At 44.5% G+C, this 18,151-nt stretch overlaps 1 protein-coding gene across 1 annotated transcript; it reads left to right on the forward strand.

Annotated features, from left to right (window-relative positions):
- Nucleotides 1-5,189: 5,189 nt before the first annotated feature.
- On the forward strand, nt 5,190-13,337 carry LOC130327726 (transmembrane protein 127-like). Its single transcript, XM_056553423.1, has 3 exons — nt 5,190-5,491; nt 6,629-6,808; nt 12,944-13,337. The coding sequence occupies exons 1-3, from the start codon at nt 5,263-5,265 to the stop codon at nt 13,234-13,236; spliced, it is 702 nt and encodes a 233-aa protein (XP_056409398.1). The 5' UTR covers nt 5,190-5,262; the 3' UTR covers nt 13,237-13,337.
- Nucleotides 13,338-18,151: the final 4,814 nt, after the last annotated feature.

The following is an 18,151-nucleotide window of genomic DNA, read 5'->3' on the forward strand; positions in this document are numbered from 1 at the left end:
TGCCTGGCCCAATCTGTCTGATTAGCTTCCACCTGTGCACCTGTCTATATAACCTCACTTCCCCTTCCCTTCCTGGCCGGATCTTGTTGCCATTGTGCCTTGAGAAAGCGTTTATTGTGATTACCATAACTGTGTTCCTGACCTCTTGCTATCTCCATTGACTACGAACCTTGCCGCCTGCCCTGACCTTCTGCTACGTCTGACCTTGCCTCTGTCTAGTCCTTCTGTCCCACGCCTTCTCAGCAGTCAGCGAGGTTGAGCCATTGCCGGTGGATACGACCTGGTTGCTACCGCCGCAGCAAGACCATCCCGCTTTGCGGCGGGCTCTGGTGAATACCAGTAGCAACCTAGAACCGGTCCACCGACACGGTCCACGCCAATCCCTCGCTGACACAGAGGATCCACATCCAGCCTGCCGAATCGTAACAATGCGGTCTTCTCCTTATCCTCTTCTGCCATTGGCACCTGCCAGTAGCCGCTCGTCAGATCCAGTGTGGAAAAGTAGGCGGCCGACCCCAATGCAGTCAAGGATTCTTCAATGCGAGGGAGAGGATACGCATCCTTATGAGTTATGCTGTTCAATTTCCGGTAATCCACGCAAAAGCGGATAGTCCCATCTTTTTTCTTCACCAGGACCAAAGGTGCAGCCCAAGGACTCTGGCTTTCTTGGATGACATCGGCCTCTTTCATCTCCGCAAGTATTTTCTTTATGGTCTGATACATCCCAGGAGCCACAGGGCGATGTCTCTCTTTAATGGGTGGATTGTCCCCAGTGAGAATCCTATGTTTGATCATGGTGGTCCTGCCGAAGTCTGTGGGAAACTTGCTGAAAGCTTCCTGATATCTCTTAGCTACCTGGATGACTCCTTCCACCTGTTCCTTGGAGGTATCTTCGCCCCCCTATTTGCAGTTGGCTCCACCAAGGTTCCGCAGGATTCTGGTCAGGTACTCTTTGAGCCACTTGTGACTTCGAGACCACATCTCTGACATCCAAATGGTGCAGGGTAGCCACTGGGGTATACTTGGGTAGTTGAACCGCAACTTGAGAGAGGTTAATAAGTCTCACTGGAACCTTCCCATTACGTACTATTACCAGGCTTCTAGCGGCTCGCACCAAGGGGCAATCTTCCAGTAGAAGGGGTTCCAAGAGCGCTTGGTAATCTTGATTTTTCATCCTGGGTCGGGCACGACACCAAATAACTGTCTCCCTCTGTGGCTGTAGACTAACGGCTTGGATATCTTGAATCCTTACTCGACAGATTTCTCCTTGATGATTCACGAACTTCTGTTCTGCTTGGAGGATTTTGAGGTGGTGTTGGGCAGCTCGCCGGCCTGGGGGTGACAGGTTAGAGAGAGATGCATGCAGTGCACAAACAATATCATCAAAACAGTGCCTCATAATATTCATGCCTAAAATGAAATCAGCTGCTCCTTCATCCCTAACATTGGTGACAATCACAACCTGCCTTTCTAGGACATGCTTTCCCACCTGCACCGTGGGCTCCCAGTAATAATGCCTGGATACTGGTTTCCCGTTCCCTGCGATTACTCTAAACTCCGCTTCCTGAGGTTCACACAACCTTTCTGGGCCCCAATACTTATAGAAAACCCCCTGCGGAATAGTGGATACCTGAGACCCCGTATCTATCAGAGCTTGTAACCGGATACCTTCAACCATCACCTGTACATAAGGACAAGAAGCTACATACATAGCCCCTTCTTGTCACTGGTTGATTCTGAACCTTCAGCCGCTACTCCTGGGGTGCGGTCCTCGACCCCAGGGGACGCCCATTTAAAGCCCAGCATTGGCTCTCCCAGTGTCCATTCTTGTTACAATAACTACAGACGGGTCTCTGACTCCCACGTGGTCTCACAGGAGGGGTACTAGATGGACCCACAGGGCGAGGGTCAGCCTTCTTAGGTGGTGGTGTTGCAGATCTAGGAGGATTTGGCCATACAGCCATCTCTTTAAAGGCCTTGGCTAACTGTTCAATGTCCTGTTTCATGTCTTGTAAGTCAGCTGTCCAAGGGCTAGAAGCAGGTGTTGACGGGGCAGATTGAGAAGGGACAGGCGGCTGGGGCGAAGGCCCCAGAGATTCGGTAGCGGGAACACTAGTCTCTTCTGTCTGAGGTCCCGACTCTATTACTTTAACCGCTAGTCTCTTAAAAGCTGGGAAAGCCATGTCGGGATTTCGCACAGCCAGCATCCTAAGTTGGGCCTTGTCCCATTTGTTCAGTTCCCCTTCTATAAACCAGTCCATCAGTACTCGATTGCCCTGATCGGGCGTGATGCCGTCCAACTTCTGTACCACCTCTAATGCGCTCTGTAAAGCTACTGCATATGCTCTGAGAGTCTCACCCGGCTTCTGACGTCCTTCATATAGTCTGAGGCGTACCTGAGGGAGAATGAGATTCAAACACTTGAGAGAGTCCTTCAAAAATCTGTCCCACTGTGGCTTTATCAGCCACTGGCCAGGTACGCAATTCTTCCAAGGCGGGTCCCTGGAGCTGTCCCAGAAGCAGCTGTATCTGTTGGTGGTAATGCATAAAATCCATAGAGGCTGTAAAACTTTTCTTTAAAGTCTCTCAATATAAAAGGGTCACCATTGTAGGTGGGAAGCACAGGATTCCCCAAGAAGACAGGTGCAGCAACAGGGGCTCCCAACACATAGGGAGAGACTGGAGTTGGACTTGCTGGGTCCTGCTCCGCCGGTGAAGGAGGTCTTGCTGGAATCACAGGTAGAGTACGTCTTTGTGAAGTAGAAGGTGTTGGTGAAGGCGGCAACACCCTTCTGACTTGGGGTGGAGACCCCATTGGTGGGGCCACTGGAGCATCGCCCCCTTGCTGTTCAGATGGGGACTGTGGGGCTGCAGGTTCTGACATTTCTGTATTTGGTATGCTGGCCCTTTAAATAGATCTCGAATTCCCAGGTCTCCAGAAGATACGCAGTTGTTCTCTGATCTGGAACTTGAGAGCGTAGATTTCAAATTTGAGGGCGGTGACTTGAAACCCAATAGCTTTTAATTGAAATTTGAGTGCGTTGATCGGCAGTTGAAGTGACTCTATATAGGACTTCAATTCAGCAATCTGGTGTCTCAAAGTCCCGTACCGTTCCGGCTCTTTACATCTTCCAACCCTTTTCCCGTGCTGAACTTCCTCTCTTTGTTGGTCTCCGGCACTAGACTCCAACAAAATGGCTGCCGCGGCACCGAGGGCTTTGGTGGGCGGGGTCTCTGGATCACGTGCGCAGGGAGGCCCTGTGCTAACTTCAGTACTTTCTTTCACAGCTTGTAGCTCCGCTGTGCTATTCGCCTACCCCCTTACTTTACATGCGCACTTCCTCCACACAGCACCGTGTGCGCAACCCCTTACTCCAGAGTATAAGTCACAGTACATGAATAAAGTTCGTTTTCTGGGGAGAGTACACTTTCACTAGTGGCGACTGTAATAGACACACACCTGTTTGTGCGACGCCAAAAAGGCTTTGTGGTAGTCCTTGGGGGGTGTATGGTAGTTGGGGTGCTGTTTCGGTAGATGAGGGGTTAAGGTTAACCCTATAGTTCGTGATGCCAGGCTGAGGGCTAGTATGCTGAGGTAATTCTCTGGCCTATCGCCGCCCTTCCCAGTAACGATAGGTGCATGCATAAAATGACTGAAGGTCCACAAGGTACTTGAACTTGAACTTGGATAACTTTACTTAAATGCTTGCGAAATGCTTGCGATACATCCAATGAACAGTAACAGTCTCAGGAATACAGTCTCTATCTAGTGCAATGGCTGACAGTTGTTGCGGACCTTGACTTCTCATAAAAGTCTCTGAATTAGGGAATATTGCGAAGATCCGTCCAGATTTAGGGGATAGATAAGGTCCGGTGATCTTGCAGAGTGTTTAGGGATTGACACACTCACAATTTAGAAGATATCAGCTGTCGCCGCAAGGCTCAGGCCTAAACTCACTGATGACAGCAGCGCAGATCCTTCTCCATCAACAGCCCATGAGGAAAGAAGAGTGAGCAATGGCCGCCGCTCCCTTATATGGGCAGGGCCATTTTTACTGGTCCAATCAACTGTCACTCACCGTTACAAGGAGTGATGGGAGATAAACGTCACAGGAACCTCCAAAGGTCCTCAAGAATAAAACCATAGAGTTCACCCAGTCACGTGACCCGCAGGTCCTGTTACGCTATGCACAGGTAATTAACCATTTATATACACTTGTACAATTCTAGATATATACAAATCCTGAAGAATTACTAGATAACTAATACCTAGATGAGAGGTGACTAGGGGCGGGCTAGTTAAGAAGAACCCCGACGTCCTAGGGACTCTGGCTATGGGGACCTATATACAAAGGTACCGGATAGGAGTAAAAATTAGGGAACCGGCACTGTACAATAGGACTTAAAGTCCAAATCGGGTGCTCAGCCTTCACAGGTTCAAACTCCAAACCCTTCTTAAACAACTCCAAAAAAGGAAAGCGGCACTCCAATGGCAGAAAAAAGGTGTATTTATTCACCCAAGTCAAGTGCGACGTTTCAGCCTCACAATGAAGCCTTTGTCAAGCTTCAGAAAGGCTTCATTGTGAGGCTGAAACGTCGCACTTGACTTGATGGGTGAATAAATACACCGTTTTTCTGCCATTGGAGTGCAGCTTTCCTTTTTTGGAGTTATATATATATATATATATATATATATATATATATATAAAATAGAAAAAATACAACAACACTCTAGCAGAAATGATATCAAGGTAAAGGGTGCAGGCCACTGAAAAGAATCCATCAATTGTTCCACTTCCACATCAATAAAAATAGAGACCAGTGCAGCACTCCATGGCATGAAAAAATTTAAATGTATTCCATCAAAAAATGTGAAAAACGCAGCGACGTTCCAATCCTCTCCAGGGCTTGAGAAATAATATAGATAGATAGATGAGTGTGTGTGACAACACTATTGGAAAATATATATGTATGTGACAGCACTATACATGATGTCACACGTGCAACAATACAATATGTGTATGGAAATGAATAAACACTTCTAAACACTGGTCTAGGCGGCAGCCTAACATTTCACCAGCAGATGTCGCTGTGGAGTAAAGCTCTTGCAATAGTAACTGACAGCCGGACCGCCCCCTCCCCCCTATGACGTGGCACCTTCTCATTGGTTCAAAAGCCGGCGCATCGATATGACGTACCCGGAAGTGAGCGGGGAGATGTAAACAGCGACTGCTGTCAGTTGGGGATCAGTTGGGGAGGAAGATGGCGCAGCGGGGCGGCAGGGCGGAGGGCGAAGCCTTTGTCTCCTCTGGACGCTCCCCGGTCCCCGAGCGGTGTCTGGCAGCTGCTCTCATACAGGGCCTGGGTGTGGTGTGCGCCTGCACGGCCCTGGCTGATCCCGCTTGGCTACTGGTGATGGTGGAGGGGAAGAACTACGTGTACGGGGCCGCCTATATCCTGCACCTCGGCTTCAACCTGACCGAGCCATCCGGTAAGAGAAAGGGGGGAGGGGAAGCTCCATAGCTGCTCATAGAGGTGATGGGGTTACCATAGCAACGCCTGGAGAGTCACATGATCGGGTGTAGAGGTGACCCTATGTATATATAGTCACGGTGTAGAGATGGCCCTGTATATAATTATATATAGTCACATGACCCGGTGTAGAGATGACCCTATGTTTATATAGTCACATGACCCGGTGTAGAGATGACCCTGTATATACAATTATAAATAGTCACGTGACCCGTGTAGAGATGACCCTGTATATAATTATACATAGTCACATGACCTGTTTATTGAAAAGACCCTGTATATATATATATATATATATATATATATATATATATATATAAAGTCACATGACTTGGTGTAGAGATAACTCTATGTATATGTGTATATATATATATGTGTGTGTATATATATATATATATATATATCTATCATCACATTCTCTTTTGATACAGGGACTCCACATAGTCCTGTATCCACAGCCGGTCATTATAGGGTTATTACAGGTGGATGTGATCTCCAGGATTTGGGAAAAGCTGTATAATCTCTAGTATGGCCACCATATGATGTACTGTAGCAATCACCCACCACAGCCATGAACATGAGAACTGCCTGGCTATGCAGAGCTGTGTCACTGGCCAGAGCTGACATTCAGGGATCTGAGAAAGCTGGGTGGCAACTATAGGGTGTATTGTAGAAAACTAGTGATCACCCAACTTTCTCATAACGCCGATCTGCTCAGTTATGAAGTCATATAGAGACATGTAGGGTTTGCTCAGTTATAAAGCTGTATAGGGACAGGTAACATTACACTCAAGGATCTCAGAAAGCTGTGTGACCGATATGGGAGCTATCCCATCTGCTCAATTATGTAGTCGTTGGGAACATGTAACATTACATTCAGCAGTCTGGGACAGCTGGGTTACTATTATAGGTAGAGATAATAGTGGTCACCCAACTTTACTATAGCTATGATCTGCTCAGTTATGCAACTGTATATTTAAACACATCTTGCAGTTAGGACTGTGGGAAAGCTGAGTGACAGGAGCTATGAGAAGTCTAGTGGTGGTGATAGATCCTTGTCTTGTACATCTGACCGTTCTGCATGTTGTCATTCCAGACGCACATCATCTCCTCCACAAGAGCGGCCTGTACGTCCTTGTGCTGCTCTCCACCTGCTGCTACCTCTCCATCCTCCTCGGGGTGTCCGCCTTCCTGCTGGACTTTCTGGGGACCCGGTACATGAGGATAAAGAGTCTGGGGGGCATCCTGCTGCCCCCCATCCTGCACTTTACCACAGGTAACGCTGCTCATACACTGCATGGTCCTGAGGAGATGTCTCATCCTGAAAGTTCTGCAGCTCCACTTCAAGACCTCTGCTTGCTGTCAGCGACAAAGAACAATTCTATGGCTGAAAACCTGTCCTCACAGCTGAGGGTTTGTGAAAGTTGTATCCAGTCTAAACAAACACTTATATCTCTTTATGTTCTGCTGGTTTGCTACAGTGTAACAGACTGTTCACGGAGAAATTTAGTCCAGGAAAAATTGTCACAAACCCTCAGCGATGAGAGATGAAACGAACCTGTTTCTTCATTGACAGCAAACAGTGTAAAAACCGTTGAGGGGTTAGAACACATAGGGGGATATTTAACCCCTTAAGGACACAGCCCATTTGGGCCTTAAGGACGCAGAAAATTTTATTTTTACGTTTTCATTTTTTCCTCCTCTCCTTCAAAAAATCATAACTCTTTTTTATATTTTCATCCACAGACTAGTGTGAGGGCTTGTTTTTTATTTTTGAAATTTTTTGAAATTAAAAAGAAAACCGCAATTTTGCTAATTTTGGAAGGTTTTGTTTTCACGCTGTACAATTTATGCAAAAAGTGACATGTGTTTTTTATTCTTTGGGTCAATACGATTAAAATGATACCCATGATAATATACCGTATTTATCGGGGTATACCACGCACCGGCCTATAACACACACCCTCATTTTACCAAGGATATTTGGGTAAAAAAAGTTTTTTACCCAAATACCCTTGGTAAAATGAGGGTGCGCGTGTATACCCTGATACACCCCCAGGAAAGGCAAGGGGAGAGAGGCCGTCGCTGCCGGCTTCTCTGCCCCTGCCTGTCCTGGGGTCTAGAGCCCTGCTGCCGGCCCATCTCTCCCCCTGGCTATCGGTGCCGCTGCCCGTTCTGTCCTCCTGACTATCGGTACCGGCGCCCCATTGCCGGCGCCGATAGCCAGGGGGAGAGAAGCCGGCAACAGGTAATTATACAAATGGGGATGGGGGAGGCAACGGGGCAGCGGCGTTGGCAATGGGTGCCGCTGCCCCTTCTCTCCCCCTGGCTATCGGCGCCGGCAATTGGGTGCCGGCACCGATAGTCAGGGGGAGAGAATGGGCAGCGGCACCGATAGCCAGGGGGAGAGAAGGGCCGGCAGCAGGGCTCTAGACCCCAGGACAGGCAGGGGCAGAGAAGCCGGCGGCGGCGGTGGTCTCTGCACCTGCAAAGCTGCTGCAGTTCATTGATTTAAAGCGCCCGCTTTAAATAATTGAACTGCAGCGGCTTATTGGCGTATAACACGCAGGTAGACTTAAGGCAAAAAAATTTTAGCCTAAAAAGTGTGAGTTATACGCCGATAAATACGGTACTCTTCTATTACTGTTGCGCTTAAAAAAAATCACAAACTTTTTAACCAAATTAGTACGTTTAAGATCTCCCTATTTTGAAGACCTATAACTTTTTTGCGCCGTGACCTGTACTTTTGATACCATTGATACCATATTTGCTTATATAAAGCTTTTATTACATTTTTTATTAATTTTTTTGGGAATAAAATGTTATAAAAAAGCAGCTATTTTGGCCTTTTTATTTTTTTATTTTTTTTGTCCACGCTGTCACGGTACGGTATCATTAACATTTTATTTTAATAGTTCGGATATTTACGCATGCGGCGATACCAAATATGTATATAAAATATTTTTTAACACTTTTTGGGGGTGAAATAGGGAAAATGGGTCAATTCACGTTTTTATTGGGGGAGGGGTTTTTTCAAATTTTTTTTTTTTACTTTTATTTTTACACTTTAATAGTCCCCATAGGGGACTATTTAAAGCAATCACTCGATTGCTATTACTGTTCAGTGCTATGTATAGGACATAGCACTGATCAGGGTTATCGGTCATCTTCTGCTCTGGTCTGTGGGAAGGCAGATCAGAACAGAAGGCAGCGGAGGCAGGTGAGGGAACCTCCGGCTGCCCTGCTGGATGATCGGATCGCCGCGGCAGTGCTGCGGGCGATCCGATCATCCAATTAAGTGACCGCGATGCTGCAGATGCCGTGATCGATATTGATCACAGCATCTGAGGGGTTAATGACGGACATCCGCGGGATCGCGGATGTCCGCCATTACCGGCGGGTCCCTGGCTGCGATCAACAGCCGGGACCTGCCGCGCATGATCCGGGCATCGCTCCAATGCCCGCGGTTATGCTTAGGACGTAAATGTACGTCCTGGTGCGTTAAGTACCGCATCACCAGGACGTACATTTACATCCTTCGTCGTTAAGGGGTTAAAGGGGTAAAAAAAAAAAAAAAACGATTTGTAAATGACTTCTGTTAAAAAAAATCTTTACGCTTCCAGCACTTATTACCAGCTGAATGTTACAGAGGAAATTTTTTTTTTTTTTTTTTTTTTTTTTTTTGGGCTCTCTGCTGACACCTGATGCCCATATCAGGAACTGCCCAGAGAAGGAGAAAATCCCCATTGCAAACCTATGCTGCTCTGGACAGTTCCTGACACGGACAGAGGTGTCAGCAGAGAGCAATGTGGACAAGACAAAAAAGAAATTCAAAAAGAAAATAATTTCTTTTGTAGTATACAGCTGCTAAGAAGTACTGGAAGGATTAAGATTTTAAAATAGAAATAATTTACAAATCTGTTTAACTTTCTGGCACCAGTTTTATTTAAAATAAAAAAAAAGTTTGCCACCGGAGTACCCCTTTAACATTTGCGTGACAATGTGTGCAGGTCTCCCGGCGAGGTTTTTATGTCTGAATTAGGAAGCTGCGCACACAGTATAAAAAATTGTGTGAATTTTTAAAAGGAGGCACAACGGGGGGCGGGGGGGGGGGGGGGGGGGGACACATCAATAAACTTCCCACATTATACACCACCTAGGGTATAGTTTTTCAACCAGGGTACCTCCAGTTGTTGAAAAACTACAGCTCCCAGCATGCCCGGACAGCCGTTGGCTGTCCGGTCATGCTGGGAGTTGTAGTTTTGCAACAGCTGGAGACACCCTGGTTGGAAAACACTGACTTAGGAAGTGGAGTTTACTTTTATGATTTTTTTTTTTTTTTTGTGCACGCTGAAATTGGAAAATGACCGAGCGAGCGCAAAGTACAAAAAAAGAAGACAATCCATAATAAGCTGAAAAACATTCCAAGACATGCCCCAAAAATTGGGGAAAAAACAATAATAAATGGCGCACTCGTCCTCCCTCCTCACTGTGGACTCTCCTGGTATAGAAGCCTGACGTCTCGCTGGGCTGTCGCCACTCACTGGGTCACTATTCTTATGAGAGGGATTTTACGTTTTTACTTCATGAGGTTCCCCAAGTAGTAACCGGTCATCTTTAACCCCTTAAGGACCAATTTTCACCTCAAGGATCAGGCCGATTTAATGCTTGCGTTTTCGTTTTTTCCCTCCTCGCCTTCTAAAATCCAAACCTCTTTTATATTTCCATCTACAGACCCATATAAGGGCTTGTTTTTTGCGAGACCAATTGTACTTTGTAATGAAACATCACATTTTACCATAAAATGTACGGCGAACGCCCCGAAAAATTTTTAGGGAGGAAATTTTTTATGAAAATCTAAATTTTTGCAAATTTTGGAGGGTTTTGTTTTCACACTGTACACTGTACTGTAAAAATGATAGGTGTTCTTTATTCTGTGGGTCAATACGATTAAAATGATACCCATGGCTAGATACTTTTATATTTTTGTACCGCTTAAAAAAAAAATCTAAAACTTTTTGTACAGAATCAGTGATCTAAAATCGCCCTATTTTGACCACCTATAACTTTTTCATTTTTCCATATATAGGGCGGTATGAGGGCTCATTTTTTGCGCCGTCATCTGTACTTTTTATCGATGCCACATTTGCATATATAAAACTGTTAGATAATTTTTTATACATTTTTTTTTTAGGGAATAAAATATGTGACAGCAGCATTTTTGGACTTTTTAATTTTTTACGTTTACGCCATTCACCATACAGGATCATTAAAGGGGTATTCCAGGCAAAAACTTTTTATTTTTTTTTTTTTTTTTTTTATCAACTGGCTCCGGAAAGTTAAACAGATTTGTAAATTACTTCTATTAAAAAATCTTAATCCTTCCAATAGTTATTAGCTTCTGAAGTTTTCTGTCTAACTGCTCAATGATGATGTCACGTCCCGGGAGCTGTGCATGATGGGAGAATATCCCCATAGGAACTGCACAGCTCCCGGTACGTGAATCATCAGAGAGCAGTTAGACAGAAAACAGCAACTCAACTTCAGAAGCTAATAACTATTGGAAGGATTAAGATTTTTTAATAGAAGTAATTTACAAATCTGTTTAACTTTCCGGAGCCAGTTGATAAATATAAAAAAAAAAAAAAAAAAAAAGTTTTGGCCTGGAATACCCCTTTAAGTCCACACATAGTCTGTTATAAGCAATCAATTACTTGTACTGTTTATCAGTGATATCGGCGCTCTGCTAGTACAGTCTCACCCTAGGAATCCTGGGTATTTATGTTGTGAGGGATTTCTTGGGTGAGACAAAGTGGATAGTGCGGGGCAGGGGTTTCCCTTTTTAGGGTACGTGCCCTGAGGGAGCAGGGGTAGTCCCACCACACTTTGCCTTTTAGGCATTACTAGAGTCATTGCACCCGTGGGCCTGACCTGTTCCATATGTGATATTCTCTCCTCAAGTGTAATACTACGGTTAATACTGTGTCGTCTAGGGGTTAAAGGGGTATTCCAGGAAAAATCTTCATTATTTTTTTTTTTTTTTTTTTTATCTCAACTGGCTCCAGAAAGCTAAACAGATTTGTAAATTACTTCTATTAAAAAATCTTAATCCTTCTAATAATTATCAGCTACTGAAGTTGAGTTGTTCTTATCTGTCTGGCAACAGTGCTCTCTGCTGACATCTCTGCTTGTCTCGGGAAATGCACAGAGTAGAAGAGGTTTGCTATGGGGATTTGCTTCTACTCTGGACAGCTCCCGAGACAAGTGCCATCAGAAAGCGCTTATACAGAAAAGAACAACTCAACTTCAGCAGCTTATAAGTACTAAAAGGATTAAGATTTTTTTATATAAATAATTTACAAATCTGTTTAACTTTCTGGAGCCAGTTGATATATAGAATAACCCCTGGATAACCCCTATAGGTCCTGTGTAGTATCAGACAAAATGGTTAAAGGGGTACTTAGAAGTAATTAACAAATCTGAATTTATTTATTTTTTTATTAAAAAATCTTAATCCTTCCAGTACTTATCAGCTGCTATATGCTCCACAGGAAGTTGTGTAGTTCTTTTCAGTCTGACCACAGTGCTCTCTGCTGACACCTCTGTCCGTGTCAGGAACTGTCCAGAGGAGGAGAGGTTTGCTATGGGGATTTGCTCTTACACTGGACAGTTCCTGACACGGACAGAGGTGTAAGCAGAGAGCACTGTGGTCAGACAGAAAAGAGCAACTCCACTTCCTCTGTTGTATACAGCAGCTGATAAGTACTGGAAGGATTAAGATTTTTATATGGAAGTAATTTACAAATCTGTTTAACTTTCTGGAGCCAGTTGTTTTTGAACAAAAAAAAATAAAAATTGGACCCTTTTAACCCTAGTGCCATATTGGTGATTAGAGATGAGCGAACTTACAGTAAATTCGATTCGTCACGAACTTCTCGGCTCGGCAGTTGATGACTTATCCTGCGTAAATTAGTTCAGCTTTCTGGTGCTCCGGTGGGCTGGAAAAGGTGGATACATTCCCAGGAAAGAGTCTCCTAGGACTGTATCCACCTTTTCCAGCCCACCGGAGCACCAGAAAGCTGAACTAATTTATGCAGGATAAGTCATCAACTGCCGAGCCGAGAAGTTCGTGACGAATCGAATTTACTGTAAGTTCGCTCATCTCTATTGGTGATCACACAGCTTCCTTAGATGCAGATTTAACTAAGGAATAATACGATTTTACCAGTTTGATAGAAGAGCACTGTGTATCACTTTGGTATGTTGCAATACACAATGTGTCCACCAGATGTCAGCGTTGCTCACCACATTTCTTTCCCTTGTTGTTCGAGATCACATGATCATTTGCCGATTTCTCTCTTTGCCCTGTTCTTATGTGTTCTAACACTTCAGACCCGTCCTATTCTTGCAGTGTTGTCGTCAGCGGCTGCCGTGGCTCTCTGCACCTACCTCTACGTCTTCCTGCACCGTGAAGTGCTCTTCCAGCTCATCAAAGCGCCTGCAAACACCTTGTCGCTGGGCGAGAGTTACTATTTTACCATCGCTGCCTGTCTGGCGTCCATCGGTGCTACCGCCTTCAGCCTCCAATATGCCAGGAAGTACAGTAGAGAAGACAGGACATTCACAGCCGCACTAGAAACCGGAGAAACCTCCCCGCTCCTGCAAGAGCCAGAGACCCCCGACCCCCCAGGGGAGTACGGGTGACCTGCTGCGTATAGGCACAACCCAAGCTTAGGACCAACCAAATGTTTGCATGAGTGTGACTATATAGCACAGCAGTGTTTCCCAACCAGGGTGCCTCCAGATGTTGCAAAACTACAACTCCCAGCATGCCTGGACAGCCAACGGCTGTCCAGGCATGCTGGGAGTTGTAGTTTTGCAACATCTGGAGGCACCCCGGTTGGGAAACACTGCATTTACAGTATTATATATATGTTGTAATGTTGTAGGATACGGACTGTACCACTGCCCCTTCCTCCCCGCTGCATCATAACATTGTGTCCGGAATCCCCTGATGTGTCAATTATATGGACTAATCCGGTGCTATCACAGCTCTGCTATGTCAGGGGAGTTTCTGGTTTGGCCCTTATTAAGTAGTATTTAGGGAAATTGTATTAGGAGTAGAACTGAAACGTAAATTCCGGATGTGCTTGGCCGAAAACGAAAAATTACTCCCCAAACCACTTTTTATTTTAATTTTATTATTTTTATTATTTATCAGGGAATGTTGGTTCTGCACCAGTTTTAGAGCCAAAGACTGCGAAATCAGATGACTGATTTATAGAAGTGCATGCTGGGAGTTGGAGTTCTGCAGCCGCTTCAGAGCCATAGGTTGCAGAATCAGATCACTGCTCTATAGAAGTACATGCTGGGAGTTGTAGTTCTGCACCAGCTTCAGAGCCATAGGTTGCAGAATCGGATCGCTGCTCTATAGAAGTACATGCTGGGAGTTGTAGTTCTGCACCAGCTTCAGAGCCAGAGATTGCAGAATCGGATCGCTGCTCTATAGAAGTGCATGCTGGGAGTTGTAGTTCTGCACAAGCTTCAGAGCCATAGATTGCAGAATCAGATCACTGCTCTATAGAAGTGCATGCTGGGAGTTGTAGTTCTGCACCAGCTGCCCGTAACACATGAAGAAACTTTTTGCACGTAATGCTGCTGTAGAGCAATAACCTACAACCTGTGGCTCTGCTGCTGGTGCAGAACTACAACTCCCAGCATGCACTAGCTGCTGTGCCAAAGGTTGCAAAATCGGATCACTGCTCTATAGTAAAACATATAGTAGAGCAAGAGGGCATGCTGGGAGTTGTAGCTCTGCACCACTTGCAGAGTAGCACATGAATTACTGCCCCTTATGCAATGCTGGGAGTTGTAGTTCTGCACCAGCTTCTGCCTGTAGCACATAAATTAAAAAAAAAAAAAACCTTTTTTCATGTAATGCTGGTATAGTGCAGGGATCTGCAATCTGTCTCTGGCTGGTGCAGAACTACAACTCTCAGCATGCCCTGACTGCCTTCAGCATGTTATGCTGTTATAGAGCTGTGAACTAAAATATGTGACCCCTGAAGATGTCCCTGCACTGATTGGTCACTGCAGAGACTTTACAAGCCACGGGGGGGGGGGGGGGGGGGAGAGGGTATGAGCCACAGCAGAGTTTAGGGGTGAGTGTGTTTCTCCTGCTTTTAAAGGGGTACTCCGGTGGATTTTTTTTTGTTTTTTTTAAATCAGTTGGTTCTAGAAAGTTAAACAGATTTGTAAATTACTTCTATTAAAAATCTTAATCCTTCCAGTACTTATTAGCTGCTGAATACTACAGAGGAAATGGTTTTCTTATTGGAAAACAGAGCTCTCTGCTGACATCACGAGCACAGTGCTCTCTGCTGACATCTCTGTCCATTTTAAGTACTGTGCAGAGTAGGAGAAAATCCCCATAGCAAACATATGCTGCTCTGGACAGTTCCTAAAATGGACAGAGATGTCAGCAGAGAGCGCTGTGCTCGTGATGTCAGCAGAGAGCTCTGTGTTCCAAAAAGAAAAGAATTTCTTCTGTAGTATTCAGTAGCTAATAAGTACTGGAAGGATTAAGATTTTTAATAGAAGTAATTTATAAATCTGTTTAATTTTCTGGCATCAGTTGATTTAAAAAAGGGTTACTCCACCCCTAGACATTTTATCCCCTATCCAAAGCATGATCGCACCCCTCGTGACTTCACACCACGCCCCCTCAATGCAAGTCTATGGAAGGGGGCGTGGCGGCCGCCATGCACCCTTCCATAAACTTGCATTGAGGGGGGCATGGTGTGAAGTCATAAGGGGCGTGGCCAAGACGTCACAAACCCCCTCCGCCGCCCGCTCCAAGCTTTTGGAACAAAATGTTCCGAATGTTGGGGCAGCAGAGTACCCCTTTAACGTTCCTCCTTTTACAAGCCACAGCCTTTATTTTTAGCTTTTTTTTTTTTTGTCCACCTAAATTACAGTGCATCCCTAATTCTGAGCAGTTTCCTGGCTTTCGTATTAGCGGATGCGGGAGTATTTCGGGTGATAAAGCTGCAGGGGGCATCAACAGTATTACGGGTTCTAGTTCTATCATCACAACTACATGTTCTCGTATCCTTCATGGTTTAAACAAGTTACAGGAACTCTTTTCGGTTTAGTTTTTTCTATGTTTCATCTCGGTTTACAGGGAATTAAATGGTCTGTCGCCAAACACGAGCGGTGAGATGTCAGATCATATAAACCGCTATATAATTGTATAGTTGGGGCCCGTGTACACTACCGAAATTCCACTCTGAATTATTCCGAAATAATTCTGCATACAGCAGCCTCCGGATTCAGGAATAACAAACCTGTTCATTCTTTTGGCAGAATTCCGACAGGGAATGCATTGCTGTCCATGGGGGCGACACTTAAAGGGGTACTCCACTGGAATATATATATATATATATATATATATATATATATATATATATATATATATATATATAAAATTTTTTTTTTTTTTTTTTTTAATCAACTGGTACAAGAAAGTTAAACAGATTAGTAAATTACTTCTATTTAAAAATCTTAACCTTTCCAGGACTTATCAGCTGCTGTATACTACAGAGGAAGTTCTTTTCTTTTTGAATTTCCTTTCTGTCCGACCACAGTGCTCTCTGCTGACACCTCTGTCTGTGTCCGGAACTGTCCAGAGCAGGAGCAAATCCCCTTAGCAAACTTCTCCTGTTCTGGACAGTTCCTGACATGGACAGAGGTGTCAGCAGAGAGCACTGTGGTCAGACAGAAAGGAAATTCAAAAAGAAAAGAACTTCCTGTGGCGCATACAACAGCTGATAAGTACTGGAAGGATTAAGATTTTTTAATAGAAGTAATTTACAAATCTGTTTAACTTTCTGGCACCAGTTGATTTAAAAAAAAGTTTTTCAGTGGAGTACCCCTTTAATGTCTGCTCGGACATTAGTGCCAACTACTCCGCAGGTGCCTTCTGCACAGGGAATCTCCACCCAGAATTTCCGTAGCATACATGGGCCCCTGATGGAACCTCACAGTTTTGTGTAAATAAAAAAATGTGAAACTTTGCATAGTCTTTCAATTTTGAGTCTACAGCTCCAGTGCAGACCTGTGTGTCTCCATGAATACGGACATCAGACTGACTGTCTGAAGGTTAAAGGGGCACTCTGCCCCTAGACATCTTATCCCAGGAAAAAACATTTTTTATTTATATCAACTGCCTCCAGAAAGTAAACAGATTTGTAAATTACTTCTGTTAAAAAAAAATCTTAATCCTTCCAATAATTATCAGCTGCTGAAGTTGAGTTGTTCTTTTCTGTCTGGACGGCAGTATAGAGATAGCTGTCAGCACTGCACTACATAAATGTGGCTATATGGCAAGTTCATGTGCACCTGTATCAAAGACGGCACCTGCAGTAGATCCAGACTGGGGTGCTCAATTCTTAGAAGACTATCTGATAGAAAATGCAGCAATTGGAAAGATGAATGGCACTCACCAGTCTCGTGATGTAGCAAATGTGTTTTATTCCATAAAGTGCAACACAGTAACAGGCATGGCAAGGGAGGGCTCGGACGCCGTCCACGCAGCAGTGATAGCTATTTCGTGCGCAAGCGCACTTCCTCGGACCACTCCCCTACTACCGCCGGAACCCAGGTTAAATAACTGAGCTCCGGTGTAGGTGGGCGTATCTCTTAACTTATAACTGTGCAAAGGGACATAAAAACAAAGATTGCAACAAAGGGGTTACCCTCCGGAGGTTTTGGAAAAAGCTCTAAAGAGAGCATCAGTACAAAATCCACACCAAACACCATAAAAAAATCCACACGTTTCTCATTTGTATTTAAGTATAGCCCCTTAGCTAATATCATCAAAAAGGCTATCTTCCGCTACTGGCCTCTGCTCTGGTCCAAAAAGATCCCTTTTTATCAGATGTAACAATCGAAAAACCATTTGTCACTTTCAAAAAAGCTAAAAATATTGGAGATGTGTTAAAGGGTACCTCTCATCAAATAAACTTTTGATATATTTTAGATGAATGAATGTTGAATAACTTTCCAATAGCATCTTAATGAGAAATATGCTTCTTTCTATTGTATTTTTCCCGATCAGTCCTGTCAGCAAGCATTTCTGACTCATGCTGGAGTCCTAAACACTCAGAGCTGCCAGCCTGCTTTGTTCACAGCCGAACAGGCTGTGAACAAAGCAGGCTGGCAGCTCTGAGTGTTCTCCTTTGAGAACAAAGCAGACTGGCAGCTCGTAGTGTTTAGGACTCCAGCATGAGTCTGAAATGCTTGCTGCCAGGACTGGTAGGGAGACCCCTAGTGGTCATTTCTTCAAAGTGGAAAATTAAATAGAAAGAAGCATATTTTTAATAACATGCAATTGTAAAGTTATTCTGCATACATTAATCTATAATATATCAAAAGTTTTTTTGATGAGAGGTACCCTTTACAGCAGATTTGTATCACAAAATCGAAACTGGTTGGATAAGTCCACACTAATAGGAAATTACCGTTGTGGAAGTTGTAACTGGTGTAGCTCCCTTTAAAAAAGATAGGAATTGTACCCTAGGGGGCTGCGACCTTGTAGTGAAGGATTTTATCTGCAGTC

This window comes from Hyla sarda, chromosome 1 (genome assembly GCF_029499605.1).
Source record: "Hyla sarda isolate aHylSar1 chromosome 1, aHylSar1.hap1, whole genome shotgun sequence".
NCBI lineage: Eukaryota > Metazoa > Chordata > Amphibia > Anura > Hylidae > Hyla > Hyla sarda.

Excerpts from the sequence above, each read along its gene's own strand:
- LOC130327726 (XM_056553423.1), top strand. The coding sequence starts at position 5,263 with ATGGCGCAGCGGGGCGGCAGGGCGGAGGGCGAAGCCTTTGTCTCCTCT. Across the intron at positions 5,492-6,628 it reads CAACCTGACCGAGCCATCCG|ACGCACATCATCTCCTCCAC; the intron begins GTAAGAGAAAGG and ends TTGTCATTCCAG. Across the intron at positions 6,809-12,943 it reads CATCCTGCACTTTACCACAG|TGTTGTCGTCAGCGGCTGCC; the intron begins GTAACGCTGCTC and ends CTATTCTTGCAG.